This window comes from Syngnathoides biaculeatus, chromosome 10, assembly GCF_019802595.1.
Source record: "Syngnathoides biaculeatus isolate LvHL_M chromosome 10, ASM1980259v1, whole genome shotgun sequence".
Classification (NCBI taxonomy): domain Eukaryota; kingdom Metazoa; phylum Chordata; class Actinopteri; order Syngnathiformes; family Syngnathidae; genus Syngnathoides; species Syngnathoides biaculeatus.
Genome location: NC_084649.1, coordinates 23,007,750 through 23,030,475, shown reverse-complemented (window position 1 = coordinate 23,030,475; position 22,726 = coordinate 23,007,750). Strand labels below are relative to the sequence as shown.

The 22,726-nt window shown below is 43.4% G+C and overlaps 1 protein-coding gene across 4 annotated transcripts in view; it reads right to left on the bottom strand.

The window, feature by feature from the left end:
• Positions 1–22,726, bottom strand: part of slc12a5a (solute carrier family 12 member 5a) — a 201,388-nt gene that overhangs the window by 48,109 nt on the left and 130,553 nt on the right. For 3 of the 4 annotated variants that reach the window (XM_061833577.1, XM_061833578.1, XM_061833579.1), the window contains 2 exons: positions 3,170–3,270; positions 1,797–1,934 (listed from right to left, as the gene is read on the bottom strand). In XM_061833577.1, coding sequence (XP_061689561.1) covers positions 1,797–1,934; positions 3,170–3,270 — 239 coding nt within the window. Of the gene's footprint in view, positions 1–1,796; positions 1,935–3,169; positions 3,271–6,184; positions 6,229–22,726 lie in introns of those variants that run through there. The other variant, XM_061833580.1, reaches the window with a different exon arrangement.

Below are 22,726 nucleotides of genomic sequence, written 5' to 3'. Positions count from 1 at the left end.
TAAAGGCATTTGGAGACCGTCAAGCTTATCAGTGGCCTCAGATAAAAACACGGAGAAGACACACTAATTTATTTTAACGACTCATCAGGACTTGGAGTAAAGGAAGTGGCCAGTGTACCAGAGAGGAACATCTAAATGGGGTATCAGGTTCAAGGTGAGGATGAGGTGCTGGACTGAAAGTGTTCCAGCCCATGAGAAGTGACAAGTGACGAGAGAGACGAACATCACGAAGGCGCTGATGAAGCACCTGGGCAGACATGATGGTTCAAAGGTGGCGGAAAATGTGTCAAGCTGTCACTATTGGAGAAAGGCGAGAGTACGTCCAAACCTCGTTCCGCCTCCAGCGATCCGAGGCCTTTGTTACGTGCCTTGTTATCTCACTTTTTCCGCGCTGGGTAAATATGTATCCGGCGAATAAAGTTGCCGAGATGCAAGCCGCTTCCTGACAAAAATCCCGCTGGATAATGTGACGCCGACTCATTAGTGAGTGACATTTAGGGTGCGACTCGGTAACACAAACCAGGGATTTAGAATGCCAATTGAAAATGATTGACGGCTACTAAACTCGTGGAGATTTTTTATTCATTTTTTTCATCCCTGGTCGCTCTCTGGAGTTTCTTGAAGAGTGCACACTGCAAAAACAAATCAAGATTAATAACTCAAATCAGTAATTGTGGTCATACCGATAATCGGCGTCATTGTGGAGACGTTCATCCCATTTCATCTAATTTACATATCACCTTGAACACAACTTCACGTGCAGGTACATTGAATAAATACTTGGTACACATCTATCCAAACACAACGAAAAATCCAGATATTTCTGTTCAGTTTTGACCAGGTTCTGCGCTTTTTAGCATCTTTTTTGTGCAAAAAGCCATCTATTATTTTCTACCGAAATGCGTAGACACGACATGAACGCGTCTCAATTGCAGCAAGGTCTATAGCCGGGCAGCTTTGTCATCTCTCCCTTACAATAACGAGCAAGTGTAAACACAATTAGAAAACAACAACTGCAATTTTGAGCATCAGTGCAAGCAGAACCTTTAAAATGTCACTAGCGTTGACCCTTGACACGGACTGCAGCTGCTTAGGAAAGTGACTCATGCTACTCAAATAGAACGGATTCTACGTCCGTTTTTGTTGCGTAACACAAAAAAACAGAAACAAAAAAACCAGGGGAAACGATGAAACTAACGAGCATGGGCAATGTTAATAACCTGCACAACCAATCAGTTCGTCATGACTTTGTAAGGTCTCCTTTTCTTATTAATTACTGACTGTGGAATTACAATTAATCATACACGTCTAAATTAGCAATGGCTTGGCTAAAGCATGTGTACACAATATCCAGATGTAAACTGTCATCAAATGCACACAACGTAGTGCAAAACTAGTTCCATTTTTTTTAGTTTCTTAACCAGGAAGCATTTCAGTCAGGTTTGTTGTTAGGTAGGTGTTTAGCTAGTACGTTTTTGCTGGTTTGATTTCAGCTAGTTACCTAGTTAGCTAGAATTTAGTTTGTTAGCTCGTGAGCATTGTAGGTAGCGTTCGGTAGGAAGGTGGGTAGTGATTGGATGGTTAGCTAGGTAGTTGGTTTGATTTTTCTTTGTTGGCTTGTTAGCCTTTGATTTATTTCGCTTGTTTAGGAGGGTGTTTGCCACATTCCTAGTTAGCTATGTCATCCATTTTTCAATAACAAGAGTCAAAGAGGCGGGTTTGCGACTAGCCAAGGTAGAAGCCTCCTGCCGGCTCCTCCCTAAACGCCACGCGTGTGGGCCGCGTTCTGAACATACCTTGACGGGTTTCTTGCGGGACGACTCGGCCTCGTTGTTCTCAGCCTCCTCGTGCTCCTTGCTACCCTGCGGCAGGTTGGAGTAGTTGGCCAGGCTGCTGAGCAGAGACGACACCATGGGGCTGGTGTCCATCTCCTCCTGGAAGCGCACCAAACAACAAAAAACAATGAGCCAAGCCGGCGACTTCATCTGCTCATTTCGTCAAATAGTAAGCAAGTTTCTTTCGGCTTGTCCCGTTAGGGGTTCGCCACAGCGTAACATCTCAGATGAACGCTTATATTTGTTTGGCACAGTTTTTACGCCGGACGCCCTTCCTGACGCAACCCCTCTTGTGGAGTGGAGGCCCCAGTGAGATACGACCTCACGACCCCTGGTATACTAAACCAATGGTCAAAAAGATTCTGCCCCAAATGGGCCTTTTTATTAAATGCAATCACACGTATTGATAATCACAGCTAATGCCATGCATGTTAAAATATGTACCATATATTGGCCACATCATTACAAAGCTTAAAAATGTACTGTAACCTAATTATTATTTATTTGGGGTGGGTATGTCTGAGTTACTGGCGGTAAAATATTGTGTGACCCGGTTAAAAAAATGCTACAGTTAAAAGAACAAATATTTGTAATAGACGTTTAGAGTAATTACCATTAAATTAATTGATCAGTTCCTAATTTTGATTGAGGAAAGAACTCAGTTTAGCCACCTCTCGTAAAAGGTATTATACACTAGAGAGGCGCTACAATTGCAATATCTTATTTCATTTATTTAATAATGCTATCGTAATTTTATATTATAATGAACCTCACCTGTGGGTGCACTTATCATAATTCATCTATTGAAGTCCCCCCCCAGTGGAACCTATCCTCAGATATTCACTGAAAAACTCAATTCTGTCACAGACGTAATGTGGTACATGTAAAATCTTTGTATGATAGAGAGGAGAGAGGTTTAGCCTGGGTTGTTAGTGGAGGTTACACATCATCTTCATTACATGTACAGGTATAAGTTTTTGCTTTTCTGACAGGTTATTCCAAAGTAAGATATTTCAGTTTTTTTACTCCTCACTATTTGTCAATAGACGGCATGCACTTTACACACCGCCGATCTGCAACGCTCAAATGTCACGTGGCTGCGACCGTTTCGGTATATTTGTGCAGAGGTTTGGAACAAATTGCCTCCCGTTCGCGTTGATCCCTGCACCTGTGCGAGATTAGCTCGCATTAACCCGACACTCCCGCGCGGCCTTCACACCGTTGTTACCGACATCGATCGCCGGTCAGCCAGGGCCGCCGTTATCGAAATGCGAGGAGGATCCTTTTCGCTGCCCCGCGGGCGGGCGACGGCGGAGCTTTGTGCAGGTACGTACCTCGAACAGGGCCATGTTCTTGCCGTCGTACTGCTGGCTCTTCTCCGCCGCCGCATCGCTGCTGTTGATAAAGGGGCTGCTCTCCTTGGGGTTGCTGTCACCTGCGAAGCGAGAGGAAAACGGCAAGTCAAAGACACGCCGGACGGGGGACATCGTTCGAAGGGTCCCAACGGGGCTGGAGGTGGGGATGCAAAGTGGCCACGAGTTGGACTATACATTGAAAATGAGCGCAGCTAACTATTAGCAATATGCTCAGTGTTGCGCGGTGGAGGTGTCAGGAGAGGAGAAGCAGAGCAGAGGGAAGGAAAGAAGCAAAGAAGGAAGGGAAGAAAGGCACTAGCCATAAAGAACAAAGGAAGGGAAAAATGGAGAAAGGAATGATTTGGGAAGGAAGAAAGGAAGGAAGGTGAAGCGAAGGACATTTTGTGACTCAGATGAGAAAAAGAACATGTGAGGGATGGATGGGAAAGGAAGGAAGCAAGGAAATTTTGAGCATGAGTGAATGAGTGAGTCAGGAATAAGGGAAGAAGGGAAAAATGGAACAGAAAAAGAAGCAAGCAAGAAGAAATGGAGAGAAAGTCTATTTTGGATTTTTTAGCCTTTTCTCAACTGTAGTATTTGTAGTATTTGCTGTAGTTCAGCATCAGAAAACAGAAAAGAGAAAACGAGCAAGACGGAGGAAGAGTAGCGGCCCGTACGGCGGGCGCGCCTCTGAGCGCGTCTTCAAGTTTGCGCCTCGCTTGGCCCCGGAGCAGACGGCAGATTGCGGTCCCTCTGGCTCTCGGCCCTCGGTGTCGCCTCACCGGGTTATTTATAGCGGCCACGCGGCGGCCATGTGGCGCGACGCCGGCCGCCGGCTAGACAAACAAACGGATCTCGCGGACGAGAACGGAAGAGTGGCGACTGCGACGCAAAGATGGCTCCTCCTCGACTGTTTTTTTTTTCTGATAGCGTGTTTGTTTGGACTGGAGTTAGCTTTTAGTTACCTCGTGAGCGACTTATCATTGTCGTTAGCTTGCTTACTAGCTTGTTTGGTAGAGTGATAGCTTGTTAATTAGCTAGTTTGATACACTTCTGTTTATGTAGATAGTGTTTTCGCATGATTAATGGCATATTTTTTGTTACCTTGCTAGGCAATACACATATTCACAGTTCGGCATGTGCTAAATCTCCTTCTCCCCAATACAGCTAGCCATGTTCTTTGCTTTGCTCTTCTATTTTGCTTCTATTGCATAATATTCATTTCTGTGTGCAAATGTTGAATGGCAAGTTTAAGAACATGATACCGTTTGTGAAAGGTTCGAGTGCACATATTGATTTGCCCGTGTGTGATGTCACCTCAGTTTCCAGTCGCATGTTATTAAAGTTAGCTTGCTAGCTAATACCATTGATGAATCTCCTGTGACGGTGTTTTATTTTTGCTGAATAATTTAACTACCAAAACAATCCTCATGTAGTATAGGTCCATGAAATGTATACACTGTAGTTGCTTGGTGTCGGTGCCTTTTGTTTGGAGTGCTATGCCGCCATTTTGGAGCATCTAGATACAATTAGAAAACACTTTCCCCCCCCATGAATACCGAGGTTGTATTGTATTACAACACTCATAATATGAATCCAAAACTGCTAGCTAATACCTTGTCGTCATGATGCTAATGCACAACAACTTCATTTTGATAGTTGACTAACATTTCTGGATTTAGCTGGGAATTTAGCATTCCGGTAAAGTTAGCCTTCGCTCCTGGTCCTTAATGAGAGATGCAGTAAGAGCCAACTCGCATTTTCTTATGCAAGCAAATCATTAAAATGTGCCATTATAAGCAACTTTTGCTTTGTTGTTTTTGGCAATTAGTATTTTTTTAAGGATCAAAGCACTTAGCAAACTCGAGCTGGTGAGCTGATGAAAGGGACAAACAAACAAACGATCCAATCTCGGCAACGTTGAGTACACGCGAAGGTCATATCCGCCCAAAGAACGTGTTTCTTCACAGTTCATTTCTTCGCGCTCCCTCGAAATTAAACTCCATCACTGCTCAAATGACGGATGACCCGTTTCAGGGAACATGACACGGCTCAAGAAGAACTCGCCCCCCCACCCACCCCCCTCGAGCGGCTTATTGCGCTGCGATCCGATGGGAGGCGTCCAACAGAGGCTCACGCTGTCAAAGCCTCTCGCTATCGATGGTCCAAATCCAGAGATTTGAGGCTCACTGCGCACGAGATCCTCTTACGAAACCAAACTGAAAAAAATAAATAAATCAGACAGAACCCACGATCTAAAACTTTCTTCAAAGTCTTCATATGTGTCGAGATTTAAATTGTTCAGCTTCGGTTTCCTGAGTTTTTCCGATACCAGAGGTGGACGGGAACACATTAGCTCAAGTAACATTTTGGATAAATTGCACAATAGTTTGAATGCAGCATACTTTTTACTTAAGTACTTGTGTTGAAAATAAGCAATACTTCCGTGACAATGATCTGTTTGCTACTTTTATTCATCCATTATTGTAGGCGCAATCTACTTTTAGACTTCGACTTGCGCGTGAGGCACCGTTGCACCAATCCGACGTCATCACGAGTGTCATTTCACTCCAATTCACCGACCAGACGGCACAACAGAGTCACGTGTCACAAAACCTTCGCGGGCCGATCAAAGTGACTAATTTGAGGAAAAAAAACGTTTACAGATGGCGAAAAACAACAGCAAAAGATCGTTTAGTCTTACGTCCACCCAAACATGGATACTAAAACACATCGCCCGACTTTGCAGGTGTTTCTGATTGGATAATAAAACACATCGCCCTACTTCAGATTTTTGTTTGGCAATCCATCTGACAACATTAGCCCTATTTTATGCTCATAAATCACTGTTCTGTATGCAACCTTAATTGCTCATTCATTCGTTTAAGTGAATAAAACAAATTATTTTTCAGTCAGGCGCAGTGCACGTGATGTGGTGACAGGTGTGTGTTGACTCCCAAATATTATACCAGTACTCTTAATTAAGCACAATACCTGCTCAGTCTACGCAACCCCGGTGTGTACCGCGTCGAAGGAAGTAATGCATACCTCAGTGGCGAGCTGAAATGGTCCGCACTGCACTTAGCATCCGTTGTCAAAACGTAGGTCACTCTTGTGCGAAGGTGCCTTTGTTGATTGTTGTCGTCGTTGTGCGTTTACAATCTCCTTGGCGATAAGCCAAAGCGGATCACAGCGATCACTGAGCGTCGCCGACGCGCCATCTACGCAATTTTGCGTTCACCTCCCAAACACGCTGACTCCCAACAATTCGGACCAATTACTCTATTTGTTAGTGTACACGTGACTGCGCTACATTTGGGAGCACATTTTGAGGTTTACGTGTATGTTAATAATGTCAAATATTAGGTTGTGTCAAAGATAAGACTACATAAATAGACTGGTGGCGGGAAAAGAACGAGCGTTAGCCCACTTGTGTGCTTCGCGCACAAGTACTGTGTTTGCTCATTTTGAGGCTCACGAGCCCGTTTTACAGTTCTCCAGTTCTTTGGACAGAGCCATAAGGGAGCCCTCGTCCACAAGTATTTGAATTTGCGCTATCGACCGGCACACTGCGCTCGTGACGGGACTGACGATTTCATAATAAGCGTTATTATCGGAGGAGTTGGAAGGTGTGGAAACTTCATGGATCATATGGCGGAGAAAAATATTATAAACACATCAGTGTGATACAATGCAATAGTGCACAACAAAATGCATCAGATTTTTCTCTAAAGATGTTATCAACTGATGACTTAAAAAAAAATATTAAGCAACTAACATCACTTTTAAATCATTTTCATGAATAAATTCATTCTTGAATCAAATCAATACACTTTAGTATACATATAATACATGGAATATATATATTTAATCAAATAAATATGAAGGAAATATAAATACTGCCTGTATAAATACATACATGCATACATATTAAGAATCCAGAAAATATATATATCTAACAAGTACAAATAAAAAATGAAAGTAGCATTAAAAGTATAAAAATATACTGAAACTATTTTGAAAAATTGGACTATGTATGAAATGTTTAAATCAAAGGTTTGTTGAAATTATATTCAATTCTGCAATTAATTTTAATTATTTAATCAAATCAATACACTTGGTATACATATAATACATTATATATATATATATATATATATATATTTAATCTTATAAATATGAAAGAAATATAAATACTGCACGTAAAAATACATACATAAATACATATTAAGAATCAAGAAAATATACACATTAAGAAGTACAAATAAAAAATGAAAGCAGCGTAAAAAGTATAAAGATATACTGAAACTATTTTGAAAAATTGGACTATGTATGAAACATTTAATTCAAAGGTTTCTTAAAATTATATTGAACAATAACATTAATTCTGCAATTAATTTTAATTATTTAATCAAATCAATACACTTTAGTATACATATAATACATTAAATATATATATATATATGTAATCTTATAAATATGAAAGAAATATAAACACTGCATGTATAAATACATACATGCATACATATTAAGAATCCAGAAAATATATACATCTAAGAAGTACAAATAAAAAATGAAAGTTGTATAAAAAGTATAAAAATATAATGAAACTATTTTGAAAAATTGTACTGATAATAAAAGTATGAAATGTTTAAATCAAAGGTTTGTTAAAATTATATTCAACAATATAAGAAATATTCTGCACTTAATTTTAATTATTTAATCAAAGATTTTAAATCAAAAAGAAACAAAAACTGAAAATAGTGATTAAAAAATTATTTAAAAACAAAACAAATATTTTAATCACTATCAATTTCCTATGCCGCCTGTCCTTGTTAGGGTCCTGAGCAAGTTTAGTGCCAATATCTATTAATTAATGATCAAAACAGCGTCATCATCACCACAACGACTGGGCAAAATATTTGATACGGTTCTTCTATTGGCTCTTGGATTATGCAGGGATGATCAAAGAGAACATACAGGATGGAAATAAATAAAGTTGCGTTTTCAGGCAATTATTCCTGCGGTGCGTCCACCAGGTGGCCAAGCGAGGTGACGATTTCAGCCGCTAATTTCTGATGGCGGGATTCCTGCAACACTCCAGTCCGCCAGTGGAGAGGCTGTCGGTCTCCTCCGGCTCGCTCGTCCCACCCGCCGCCGGTGGAACGAGGTGAAGGATTAAGGTCACTTTAATCTAAATTCCAGTCAAATCGGGATTGAAAATATATTAATATATATGCAGACTGAGCCGTGGGACGTTCTGACAACACGGCAAAGAGATCTTTTTTTGGGGAGGGGAAGTTAATGGCGGCGGCGGTTCACGAGGCTTATTTTGATGGAAAATGTTTGCCTCACAGTTTCTGGAATTTGGGTTTGAAATCTCACCTCTGGCCTTGCCGATTTCCTGTGATTGCGTATCAAGCAGAACATTGACTTTAACGCTAATGCTTTTTTGATTTAGTGACACCTCATATGATTGCTTGTTTGATGTCAAAATACAAATTTATTTGACGATATTAAATGCACCGTGAGCAAACGCTGACTCACCAGATGGCTCAAGTGGCTTTTTTTACATTATTCTTTCTCACAACCGCGACATCCATTTTTTACTACATATCGCAACATATACTGTACTTGTCCAACCTTCAACACGTTGGAATTTCACTACATCATAATTGACGTGACAAGCAGAGTTTCACCCCGAACTGTTCTTTGCTGATGCAACACCCCCACCTAAAGGGTTTTGTTGATCATCACAGTGGGTGGCAAACCGAAATTTCAAAAACAAGCTGAGCGAGACTCTATTGCACACCCGCTCATCAGAAGATGTCGGTCGCAGAAAACAGTTGGATAAATGTCCACGGCAGTGGATGAATTCAAATTAATCTGTGGTCATCCACCCATTTTCTTTGCCGCTTATCCTCACAAGGGTCACGGGGAGTACTATCAAATAACAAATCAAACACTATCCCAGCTGTCAACAGGCAGGAGGCGGGGTACACCCTGAACTGGTTGCCAGTCAATCGCAGGGCACATAGAGACAAACGGCCACACTCACAATCACACCTAGGGGCAATTTAGAGTGTCCGATTAATGTTGCATGTTTTTGGGATGTGGGAGGAAACCGGAGTGCCCAGAGAAAACCCACGCAGGCACGGGGGGAGAACATGCAAACTCCACACAGGCGGGGGCGGCATCGAACCCAGGTCCTCAGAACTGTGAGGCCAACACTTTGCCATCTGACCCACCGTGCCGCCTAATCTGTGGTCAAATTTCCTTATAAAAATTAACAGTTACACTGAGTTCAAGAAGAATTTTTTTTTTTTTGCACTGTAGCGTCTTCATTCGCACTATATCGATAAACTGATAGACTGGATGTTGGTGAGGTTGTAAAACCTGGTTGTACATTTCTAACGTGATGATAATCTTCTCTAGCTGGTATCAAATCCTGCGCAATTACACACTTTGAGGGCAAAAACAGCGAAATGTGGGGAGGAATAAAATAGCGGTCTGCCCACACACACACACACACACGCATGCACGTCGTCATAAATAGAATTTTTCTCATTTCCTTGCCGCTTCCCAGCCGCTGTGGCAGAAGCACATCAGAGACACAAGCATCCTTGTATAAAAGGATCTTTATGCCTTTCACTCCCGCACGCGTTCTTATTCGCATTTTCTAAACGCAACATTTCTGCCACGGTTGCTCCATGTGACTGCACGAGTGGACCCCTGCCCTTATCAGCATTCAGGCCGAAACTTCGGCGCGGTATGAATTTTAAATGGCTCGCCGCCTTCCATTTTGACGCGGGTCCCTCCGCTTTCACGTCAACTTTTCGGCTGCGAGATCCTCTTTCCCGATTGGCTCGCTGGCCCACAACGGAGGCTTGAACGAGAGAGAGCGAGCATTGAGGCTTTTAGCGCGTTGTCCGGCCTTTACACTCAAGTCTCGTGATGATGAATGGGAGGGTTTCGGTCCGCCCGTGTCGGGATTAACTCGGATTTAGCGGAAGGTCAACGCTTTAACGACACCTTCCAAGCAGCGCTAATCTGGCAGCAGGAATCACAAATAAAGCCAAATAAAACTCAATATGACTTAATCTACACAACAAAACACAGCATATGAATACTTCTTCTTCTTTTTCCATCTAAGCCTATCCACTGCATCCTCCTCTCTAATACCCACTGTGCTCATGTCCTCCCTCACAACATACATAAACCTTTTCTTCGGTCTTCCTCTTGCTCTCTCTTCCTTGACAGCTCCATCTTTACCATCCTTCTACCAATATACTCACTCTCTCGCCTATGGACAAGTCCAATCCATCAAAGTCTGCTCTCTCTAACCTCGTCTCCAAAACATCCAACTTTGGCTGACCCTCTAATGATCTCATTTCTGATCCTATCCAACCTGCTCACTCCGAGCGAGAACCTCAACATCTTCATTTCTGCTACCTCCATTTCTCCTTCCTGTTGTCTCTTCAGTGCCACCGTCTCTAATCTGTACATCATGGCCGGCCTCGCCACTGTTTTATCAACTTTGCCCTTCATTCTAGCACAGACTCTTCTGTCACATAGAACACCAGACACCTTCCGCCAACTGTTCCATCCCGTTTCTTCACTTCCTTACCAGACTCTCCATTGCTCTGTATTGTCGACCCCAAGTATTTGAAGTCGTCCACCCTCGCCATCTCTTCTCCCCGAAGCTTCACTCTTCCCCCACCGCCCCTCTCATTCATGCACATATACAGTTTTACTTCGGCTAGGGATATATGAGATCCTGGACATTTCCACGGTGAGGTGTTCCGGCCATGTCCCACCGTAAAGAGACCCCGAGGACGACTCAGGACACCGTGAAGAAACTATGTCTCTCGGCTGGCTTGGGAACGCCTCGTGATCCCCCCGGAAGAGCTGGAAGAAGTGGCTGGGGAAAGGGAAGTCTGGGTATCCCTGCTGAAGCTACTTCCCTCGCGACCCGACCCGTAAGAGCGGTAGATAATGGATGGATGGATACACTAATGATAAATAAGAGAGACTCTGAGGATGTAGAGATGGATTTTTTTCATCGGTTTGTGATCATTTGGACCTCATCGGGCTAAACTTAAGATGAACGACATCTAACGGGATGTTCCTAGTTTGTTATTGGCATGCATGATTTGGTTGACTGACTATGTTTAACATAGATTCACTGTGCTAGCAGGAGGAGCCACGAGAAGGAGATGCGTGCAAGAACATTTGGTGTATGTAAAATACAGCCTGATAATCAATTCCTGCATCAATTTCTGCATGAGGGTGAGCTCGAGTTGATCTCAGATGAGTTTGGGAAAGGTTATTGGCAGGGCACGTCAAGTATAGACAATCATCGATTCACACTCACATTTTCCCTGATAGAGATTTCAAGTCTTAAGTGAACCTAACATGCATGGTATAGAAATGTGGGATGAATTCACAGTACTCGGGGAGGAAAAAAACCCCTGCGAGCAACGGAAGAACGTAAACACGACACTGGAAAGCAGGAGATTGCGCCACCAGACTTCGAGCTGTGTGGCAGTTTTAATCAAGCGGATGATTTTTCCAAATTGGAAGGTGTGGCAACGCACTGCTGACGTCGCCTTCATAAGTGAGATCAGCGGGACCTCGTACAGTTGAACTCGAGATGAACATCAACACAATTTCCTGTTTAGCTGCTTTGTGTTTTGAATCGTCTGGTGATATTTCTGAAATGAATTCATTGTGCTAGCGGGAGGAGCAATAAAAAAGGAGCTGAGAGCAAGAGCGAGTGTTTAACTTGTATAGCTCAATGTTCTTGCGTGACCAAAATGAATACATGAATCAATTTTTTATATCTACATTTTAAAAAATTTGATTTTTAATCACACCTACAAATCTTCCTGCTTAGATTACATAATAAGCAAGCCTTCTTTTTTTGTCCGTCACCATTCGTCACTATTAAAACTGGGAATTTTCCACGTGGTTGCTGTTCAGCGTCACAGAATCGTGTGACATTGTGCAATTTCAGGATCACCTTTTGAGTCATATTTTTCCTGGAAATTATTATATTCAGAATTACCACTGAACAATGAAAATGATACTTCCAAACTGAGGTACATATCGTCTCCATCCCATTATGACTTCCGTAAAACCTCATCACTGTAGGACAGAATTAAATTTATAAACTAAAATTCGCATGTCGTGCGATCAAACCACTTGATAATCTCTGGCGGTTTCACTTATTGCGCGATAAAGATGCAGATTAGCAACGATTAGCGCAGCGGCGGGTACAGCGCGCGGAATTTTTGCAGCACAACTGATAGCGGCAAACACGAGAGAAAGGCTGGCAGGCGCTCGGGCAGTCACGGCGAAATCTTTTCGGAGCGCGCGCTCACGGCCTTGCAGATAAAGTGCGGTGTTCATTTCATGAACGGTGGATGAAAAGCGCAAAGATTAAGTATCTAGAAAATACAAACAGAATTCCTTTTTTTTTTTTGGAACGCAAAACTAACCCTTTTCAAGTTGCTTGCCGAACCTACGCAAAATTTAAAAAAATAGAGATCTGTATCTCGTTCTCAAGTATGGACCATTCAAAGAGTCTTCAATAACCCTAACGTGCATCTTTTTGGAATGTGGGAGAAAGCAGATTACAGTAAAGATTTGGTTTGCAAACGTCCCATTTTTTATTAATTAAGCCAAAAAGACGTAAGCGCCAAGTGCCATGTGAACAAGTACAGTAGAAATTACACTAACATTAGATGCAGGAAAATCTGTTTTTACCCATTTTATTATGAATAAAGATGAAACAGATGTTGCTTTTTTTGTTTGTTTGTTTTTTAAATGAACATAAACAATTTATAGATTGGTAAAATTTCTTGAGTGGGGACAAAGCTGTGGCAATATTGATCCAATGGACTGGACGGAGGTTGAGATGAGTGCCATCGAACGTGACAAGGTCATCGTCTCGGGCCGGCTTCAGTCTCTTTGAGGGAACGCCGGAGTTGCGAGTCACGGCGCAATTTAACACCTGATTCTCGCCCCCGCAGAACGGCGCCCTGCCGACGCTCCGCACCACGGCCAGACACGCCCCCGCGCCAAGGACACGCATTTTCAGCGCTTGCCATTTTCGCACTTTGCTTTAGTTTCTTGAGCTTCTGCAAAACCGACACGCTCGGCGTTGTGTCATTTCGTTTTGGGGGAAGTCCCTTGGCAGGGACGAAAAAAAAAAAAAAGGAAACCCTGCTAATGAGTGAATGAAAATATGGTCAATCAAACAAAAATAATCTGAATCTGATTTTTCATCCAGCGCATGTCTTGGCTCTTGGATTAGGGAAAGAAATCTGTCCCTCCATCGACACAAAAAGCCAAGTAAAAAGGTGGTCGGCGGGGTTAAAATGCTTCAACGCTGCGAGGTGAGTGTGCGGTCAATAAAAGCCCATTGATTTCTCGCACTCACACACACACACATTTGCTGAACTTTTTCATGTGAGGTCACACGAAGAAAAATTGGATACACAAAGTGTGCAGCTGAATAGAGACAAGGCTGGCTTACTTCTGCATTATTTAGACCCTCCCCCCCAAAAAAAACAAAAAAAAAGCTTCTAAACCGTTTAAGAGCCGCACGTACTCCGCGAGGCAGGACGCTGCCGCACCGGCGAACACGATGCCGTCAGGTCAGGACGACCTCGGCCGGCGATCACTGTGCCCTTGGTAACCATGGGCACAGTGGGCCACCATTAAGTCTAACATCCTCCACGTGCTCCATACAGGAAGGCTTAAGTGGAGATTTGAACCCACAGCCTCATAACAGTTAGACAGAAGAGCAAACCACTCAGTAAATCATGCCACGCAACTTAACCCCGATTTTCAGAGGGGGAGAAAATGTCTGTCACCTCATGCAAAATGTCAGGATTTGAACCGGCGTCAGTAATAACGTCTGGGGGGTTTTATTTAGTTGGTGAGGTGCACTTATCCCAAAAAAAGGAGCAACCTCGACCAGGACCCTTATGAGTAAAAGTATCCCGCTAAAGGAAAATCATTTGTTGGTTTTTCCTCCGTATTACATAGTAGATACCATAACTCCCTGCCTACAGACCGCACCTGGTTATAAGCCGCACCGAGTACATTTGTAAAGGAAATACCATTTGGTACATACATACGCCGCAGATGTCTAAAAGCCGCAAGTGCCCACATTGAAACCCACATTGCAACACAAGATATTTACAAAGAAAGACGGTACACAAACAGAGTTTAACGGTAGCGCTAACACTAGCGCCGCACAAGTGCTAACGCTAACAGAGCCGGTTGAAATAAGACTTACCGGTAAATATCACTAGGACATGCAGCAACATGCTAGCACAGCGCTAATGCTAACGCAGCTCTGCTAACCGGGCAGGTAAAAGTCACTTCCTCGGTACATATATTCCACCAGTCTCATTCTTACGTTTTCCGCCCGAGCGCCCCCTTGTGGCCTTTGAAAAAAATGCACAAATTAACCGCATCACCGCATAAACCGCAGGGTTGAAAGCGTGCGAAAAAAGTCGCGGCTTGTAGGCCGGAACTTACGCTACTTTCTTGTTACATGTTCCATATTTGTCTTTTTTTTTTTAAAAAATGGCTCGTTTATTGTTCCCACCGTCCCGATACAGTTCGTAAAGATTCTATGACAGTGACTGACCATAGAATAAAAAATTGGAGAGAATGCAAATATTTTGTAGTAATTGGTGCAAAAAAAAAAAAAAAAAGTTATAAGAAGATGTCCTGTTGATGTTATCCAAACAGAACATCTTCCATTTCCCTAAAAAGATAACACAAAAATGCATTATTTATCGTTGGGAAAGCTATTACATATTATATGGCTTGAATGAATTTGATGATGTTTTTTTGTTGTTGTACTATAAACAAATGAGGCGGGACGGTGGATCAGCAGGTAAAGCATTGGCCTCACAGTTCCAAGGTCCCGGGTTCGATCCCGGAGCCGCCTGTGTGGAGTTTCCATGTTCTCCCCGTGCCTGAGTGGGATTTCTCCGGGTGGGCACTCTGGTTTCCTCCCACACCCCAAAAACATGCAACATTAATTGGACACTCTAAATTGCCCCTAGGTGTGATTGCGAGTGCGGTGTTTTGTCTCCATGTGCCCTGCGATTGGCTGGCAACCAGTTCAGGGTGTACCCCGCCTCCTGCCCGTTGACAGGTGGGATAGCCTCCGGCCTTCCCTGCGACCCTCGTGTGAATAAGCAGCTAAGAAAAAGGATGGATGGATGCAAATGTACTACTATCTATTGTCACATGGACGTTGTTGTTTTCCTTTCGGCTTGTCCCTTTCGGGGTCGCCACAGCGTATCATCTCAAATGAACGCATACATATGTTTGGCACAATTTTTACGCCGGATGCCCTTCCTGACGCAACCCTTCTCAGGGAGTAGAGGCCCCAGTGGGATACGAACACACAACCCCTGGTTTACCAAACCGGTGCTCTAACCACTGAGCTACGGGGCCTCCCAGGTTTAGGGCGAGAGGTCAAATACTTGTGTCACATGGACGATATGACTAAAATATGGGGCTATTTTCAAAACCTTCATTAGCAGAAATTGCTCAATTTTTTGAACAATACAATAACACGCGAGTTTATTTGCTCCCAAATGTGGTGTGTTTTTGTACAATATCAAACAGTGGCACACACATACACACTCACACGCCTTCTTCTTCAGTCTGCTTCCGACAGATAAGACTGCCGCATTCTGGGATTTATCAGGCCGCCCCGCTACAGGGGCATTACCTGGACGAACCACTGAAGTCCCATTCATTCACTGATAGCGTGCACAGCGTGTGTGTGTGTGTGTGCGAATCTCAGCTTCTTACTCCCGTGTGTGTGTGTGTGTACATGATCGCTTTGCGCAGAGACTCACCGCAAGGCTTGAGGGGGAGATGGGCAGATCTTTGCGGATATTTCCAGCCTCAGGCAGACGACTAAATAAATAATGAAACAACTGCTTAGGTGTTACGAGTTGAAAGCTTCAAGGGCTCGCATATTTTTCATTTTTATCCCCCCCCCCCCCCCGACGAGGACTGCGGAATGCGCCGGAACGTTCTAAATTGTCACCCTGCATCGCTAGATATTCCAACGCAGGAAAAAAACAATTGGAAATACGCTAGTGCGACCAACATTTTTTTTTTTTCCTCTATCGCTATATTAAACCCATTTGTGGGCAGCGTCCCATTTTTGGGACATCATGATTTTCACGCATTATATCCTTCAGTATATCAAAATATTTAAGTGTTTTAATCTGATTCTGATGCTGGTTTTTGGGCCGATCTACTAAGAAAACCCAAAAACCCCCTCGCAGGCAGCGTCCCATTTTTGGGACGAGATTATAAACGAGTAAAGTTATCATATAACTTAACCATAAACGAAAAAGAAGTGATTGATTGTGGCCTGTTAGGAGACTTTTATTTCAATAAGGCAAAAAATTGCCATCCTGCCCATCAAAGGGTTAACAGTGGTTCTAAAAAGTCTAAACACCCCTGTTTGAATGTTTTTACATTTTTACATTACATTTTACATTTGCATTTTTGTGATGTTTACGTTTTTATGATACTGAAAAATGAGACCATAATGTGAGACATAACCTTTACCAAAATCTAATCAAATCTTTCTGAAAGATGAAGTTAAAATTTAAAAAAGTGTGCACACCCTTTTACAAGTTGAGATGTAGCCACGTTCACATTCAAACTTAAATGGGAGTCATCACACATCTGCCACCCTTTAAAGTGCCCCTCATTAACACCAAGTAAAGTTCTGCTCATCGAGCAAGTTTCTCTCGACATTTTTCTTTTGTTACATCGGACGCCAGAAGCTTTTTTTTGGGTTATTTTTTGTAAAACTGACAGCTATTTGGAAGTGTTCCTAATGCCTTCCGCCGGCACGGTGGATCAGCTGCAAAGCGTTGGCCTCACAGTTCTGAGGTTCAATCCCGGACCCGCCTCTGTGGAGTTTGCATGTTCTCCCCATGCCTGCGTGGGTTTTCTCCGGGTGGGCACTCCGGTTTCCTCGCACATCCTAAAAACATGCAACATGAATCGGACGCTCTAAATTGCCCCTAGGTGTGATTGTGAGTGTATCGATGTGCCCTGCGATTGGCTGTCAACCAGTTCAGGGTGTACCCCGCCCGTTGACAGCTGGGATAGGCTCCAGCACTCCCTCAACCCTTGTGAGGATAAGCGGCTAAGAAAATAGATAGATGGATCCCTAACACCTTCCACCTTGACGAAGGCACCAACACACGACATTGCCACCACTGTGTTGCACAGCAGGTGTGGTGTTCTCGGAATGACAAGCAGTGTTAATGAAGCCAAAACCGCTCCCCCCGCCCCGGATCCTTTGCAGCAACTCCAAGAAACCCCTCTTAAATCACAAGACGGAGCCAGCTGAGGGAGTTTACCTCCAGTTTGCCTTGGACAAAACAAACGTGCTCTTTGAATAAAAAGCTAAGCAGGGAAGTAAAGGGGTCATCCCTCCATCTTTACCTCGCTGTGATGTGTCAGAATGTGTCCTGGTGGGCCTGCACGCTTAAAGACAACGGCCTTTGTCTGCCTTTGATCACAGCTATGAATTATGCATCCGCTCAACTCTTGCGTGTGTGTGTGTGTGTGTGTGTGCGTGTGTGTGTGTGGACCCGAGCCAAAGACTGCAGTGTTTAGTGACAATGATGACTGATGCCGTTCTGTCCTTCCCACAGTCTCTCCTTTGCAAACACACACACAAACACACATATACGAAACTCAGTTACAGTGACTGACAACCGCCCTTGGTGGCTCTTTAGTCGCGCATCAGTCATCACAACCTGAGCCCACCGACGGCGTGGAAGGTCTTTACCTGACTGACAATTTCCGATTTCGGTTTTGGACACCAATTATGGATTTGAAAGGACTTTAGCGAGACTTCCGCATCAAGTTCCTTGATGTCCGACAACTGGCATACCGTGAAATGACAAGTTCTGCACAATCCATCCATTTATTTTCTTTGCCGCTTATCCTCATGAGGGTCACGGGGAGTTTTGGAGCCCACCCCAGCTGTCAACGGGCAGGAGGCGGGGTACACCCTGAACTGGTTGCCAGTCAATCGCACGGCACATAGAGACAAACGGCCACACTCACAATCACACCTAGGGGCAATTTAGAGTGTCCAAGTAATGTTGCATGCGTTTGGGATGTGGGAGGAAACCGGAGTGCCCTGAGAAAACCCACGCAGGCACGGGGGGAGAACATGCAAACTCCACAGAGGCGGGGCCGGGATCGAACCAACGCTTTACCGGCTGATCCATCGTGCCGCCAGTGTTGCACAATGAATTAGAAAATTATGTAAAACTTCATTAACTTCATTATTACAAGATATTATGTGATATTTATTATATGTATATATTCACTACACAGAGAGTAAAATATTCAATTGTTGTATCTTCTATAATGTTGATGATAATAGCGCACAGGTAACAAAAAAACCAAACATATTTTCCATATTATAAGGCGCACCTTCAATGTATGGCCTATTTTAAAACTTTTTTCCATATATGAGGCGCACCGCATTATAAGCGCATAGAATTGACGCTACGGTAGAAGCTGGGATCAAGTTCTGCATCCATTAGATGGAGCTGCACTCAAGGCTCAATATGATCCATATATAAGGCGCACTGGATTATAAGGCGGACCGTCGGCTTTTGAGAAAATGAAAGGCTTTTAGCTGCGCCTTATAATGCGGAAAATACGGTAACTTAAATTATATTTATATTGCCTAAGAATTAATTTAAAAGCTTTCGTAATGTAGAAGGTGAGAACCGAACTACTGAAAAGTTTTTTCCTTGTCTTTAATAGGTCTTGTGCAACACAGTATTTATTCATCTTTCTCCAGTAATATTCCTTTGATTCACCTCTAAAAATCAATGTATCATCATAAGCAGTGACAAAGCAGTGGACAAAGGGTCATTCTCATGGGGGTTTTGTGGGATTACAAAAAAGTCACGCCCTTACAACACGTGCTCAACACTCAGGGAGAACGCACTGTGGATTCCATGTTACGATACAGAATCATAGACTTGAAAATGTAAGCGATTGATGCCAAACAGTCACACGTCCCGCAGGCGGGTTCATTTTCACCCGAAATTAGCATTCAGGATTAGGAGTAGGCTTTACTCTAAAACTCAGGTACTTACTTAAAAAAAGAAATGCAAATGAACTGGCCCTCGCGCTCCCTTTTTCACAGCGACTCGTTGAAATCATGGTAAATTTTGGATGCCACTCTCGACCGACAGAAGGTGGCGTAGGCCAGAAATCTTCGCCCAATTGTCTGCGATCCGTGTTTCCGATTGGGGCTTATTCGTGAAAATTCTCGAGTCGAGCTGCTTCGAAAGAAAATGGCCGACTTCCTGTTCGATAACGGGCATATGGTCCTTGAGACCTTTTCATCCATCCTGTTATGGGAGACTGGTCTAGTCAATTCTGATTTGATGGGTAAAACCGGTGTTGGAACGAATGCTTTCAACACTCGGGGTGCGAATACCTGAGTTTTGAAACACAGATGAACGAACTGAGGTGGTTTTATTCATGTTGAGGTTCTTTTGGTGGAAAATATAAGATATTGTTGCAGTGTCTGGCATTTATAGCCTTCTTTCTCTTGTGCCAGGATGACTTTTTTTTGGGGGGGGGCGCAGAAGCACGTTACTGTGGGGTTGAAAAGAATCCACTTCAAAAGCAACAGCGTGTTTTTGCTTCTTTTATAAAACTCAAATCACAATGCCCCACATAGTGCCAACATACAGAATGAATATTTCAGCTTACTCTCCAAAACCAGAGATGAGGGTCATAAATAACCTTTTTTTTTTTTTTTTTTTTTTTTTTGGGTCAAGTGATTAATGGATTACACTTCTTTGGAGGTACCAGTTCAGACATGTTCAGAGACCAGGGACATGCTTGCACAGGCGGCTCTATCTCGAGATGAGCATGCAGTAATCCCGGTGAGCCACCATCTTGACAAATACAAATGGTACATAGTGAAGGGGGGTTGCTTACGCAAGACCTCGTTTGAGGAAAATGGATAACGACTGTGTGGTTTTGGTAAAACTGTGGATTACGGATTCTCGGGACAGAACCCTACACGATCTCAGCGAACTTTTAACTTTTAAGTTGTCGTGAAGTGACCTTGTGTCTCAAAAGGGCCACACGGGAGGAGGGCACCAGAGCTACATCATTACGCAGCGATGGAATCCCCCCGGGAAGGGACCCTGCTGTGCATGCGGACAAATTGGACATCCGAGTGTTGAAATATGCAACATCTTACATTGTGTCTCCTCGGCGGTAGCGCGGATGTATTTCTGACCCAAATGCTCGCAGCTCAGCCGTTCTGCCAGGTGGCTTTTGCAAACAAACTTTTGCTCTCGGAAGAGGTAGTAAAACAATGGTGCTTATATCAAGAGAATAATTCCAACCCAAACTCATACCATTAACCTAATCACTAACCTTCACCGTCATTTAAAAGTGGTGTAAAAAGTTTGAAAAAAAACAAACTCTCAATCTCACCCAAACCTCCAGCATCAAACTTTAACGCCAAATCCTAAATCCTAACCCTGACACCTAACACAAACCTCCTGGCTTATTACCAACATGTACGCTGGAACTAACTCATTCCAATCGTGGTTGCTCACTGGAACTACGACAAATCAAGCTACAGGTGTCACGAGTCACTGATGCCCCAGTCTTCCACAATATCCATGCATCTACCAATCCATTTTCTTTGCCGCTTATCCTCACGAGGGTCGCGCTGAGTGCTGGAACCCATCGCAGCTGTCAATAGGAGGCGGGGTACACCCTGAACAGCCAATGGTCAGCCAATCGTAGGGCACAGAGAGACAATCAGTCACTCACAATCACACCTAGGGGCTATTTAGAATGGCCAACTAATGTTGCATGTTTTTTGCGATGTGGGAGGAAACCGGAGTGCCCGGAGATAACCCACGCAGGCACGGGGAGGAGATGCAAACTTCACACAGGTAGGGCCGTGATCAAACGCGGGTCTTCAGAACTGTGAGGCCAACGCTTTACCAGCTGATCCACCGTGCCGTCTTCCACAATATCTTGAGGAAAAAAAATTTTTTGCACCCAAAAATAAACATTAGTCCTTGGTCAAATTATGAAAATCGAAATCAAAAGGAAAGAATATGGAAGTGTGACTGAAGGAAGAGAAGATATCGTGACATAAGATCAGAGACAATGTCCGATTGAGAATTGAGGAAGTGATCAACAGACGGGATCTATTCCTTCCAAACTTGACCTTTCACCATGACTCCACACTGCTATACATCCATCCTTCTGAGACCTAAGCACCAGTCTACCAAGACCCAACACAAAATTTAGTCTTCAACCTCCAGTGTCCAGCAACAAATCTTCAGATTGAATCCTTCAGTGTCTAAACTTCTGGCTTTTGTCCATAAACCTCCCCCTTAACCCCACATTTTCAGCCTTTAGCTTCCAACCAGTTCCAAATATGTGACTGCAGCCTCCAGTTTCCCTAGTTACCAAGACCCAATACACAATTTCTCAAAATGCCGAGTCTTAAGGTCATGCTTCTTGAGCATCATCATCTCTTCCAAACAATCATTTGTCATATTCAAAATCGGGCCAAGCAGGCCAAGACAGGCTGCGCTATCTAACAGTCGTTGGCTCCCTCACTAAATTATTGGTGTCTTTTCAACATTTTTTACAAACAGATGGCAGACGTAACAAATGGTGCATGACGGTTTAAGCGGTATTTACAAACACGCAACGTGAACTAAATGAAGCACAAAACGGGGACAAAAATATGGTTGCCTTGCAGTGAGGCAGAAGAGATCGAGCTGGCTTTGCAACTGAAAAAAAAGTAAAATAAGGCAAAAATAATGCAAAAAGTATGTAGTTGTAGTAGTTATCAAACTAGAAGAAATAGTGAAAGTAGTGAAATGAAGTATGAATTACCACTACTGGCTAAAGTAATGGGCTGTCCAATTTTCGATGGCCTGAACAAAGAACCTTCAACCTCTCCACAGGTTTCGGACTCCAGACACCAAGATCAGATCTTCAGATTTTACCATCAATATGCCTTGAACCTCGAATCAGGATCAAGTCTTCATGCATCAACCTCCGGCCTGTCACTATCTCTTGTCTCCAACCTTCAACCTGCAGCCTCTAACCATACGCCACAGCTTTTCAGCTTCCAAGTCCCCTGGTCTCCATTTTATACTTTCCAAATTCTAATCTCCAGCCTCAAAGCCCTATTCTTTGGTCTATAAACTGCCAAGTTACAGTCACTTGGAGGCTCTGAGCAATTTTCTCAAGACTTCAAACTATAGTGCCCAATCTTCAATCACTTGCATTGAACCTTTGACCTTAATCTTTTGATGGTTTGACTCCAGATTCCAATCTTCAAACTGTCATCTCCAACTTCTCATTTCCAGTCTCTTACATCCTGTCTCTAAAGTTTGGTGTCCGGCTTGTGGTTTTCAGTTTCCAACTCTCTTCCAC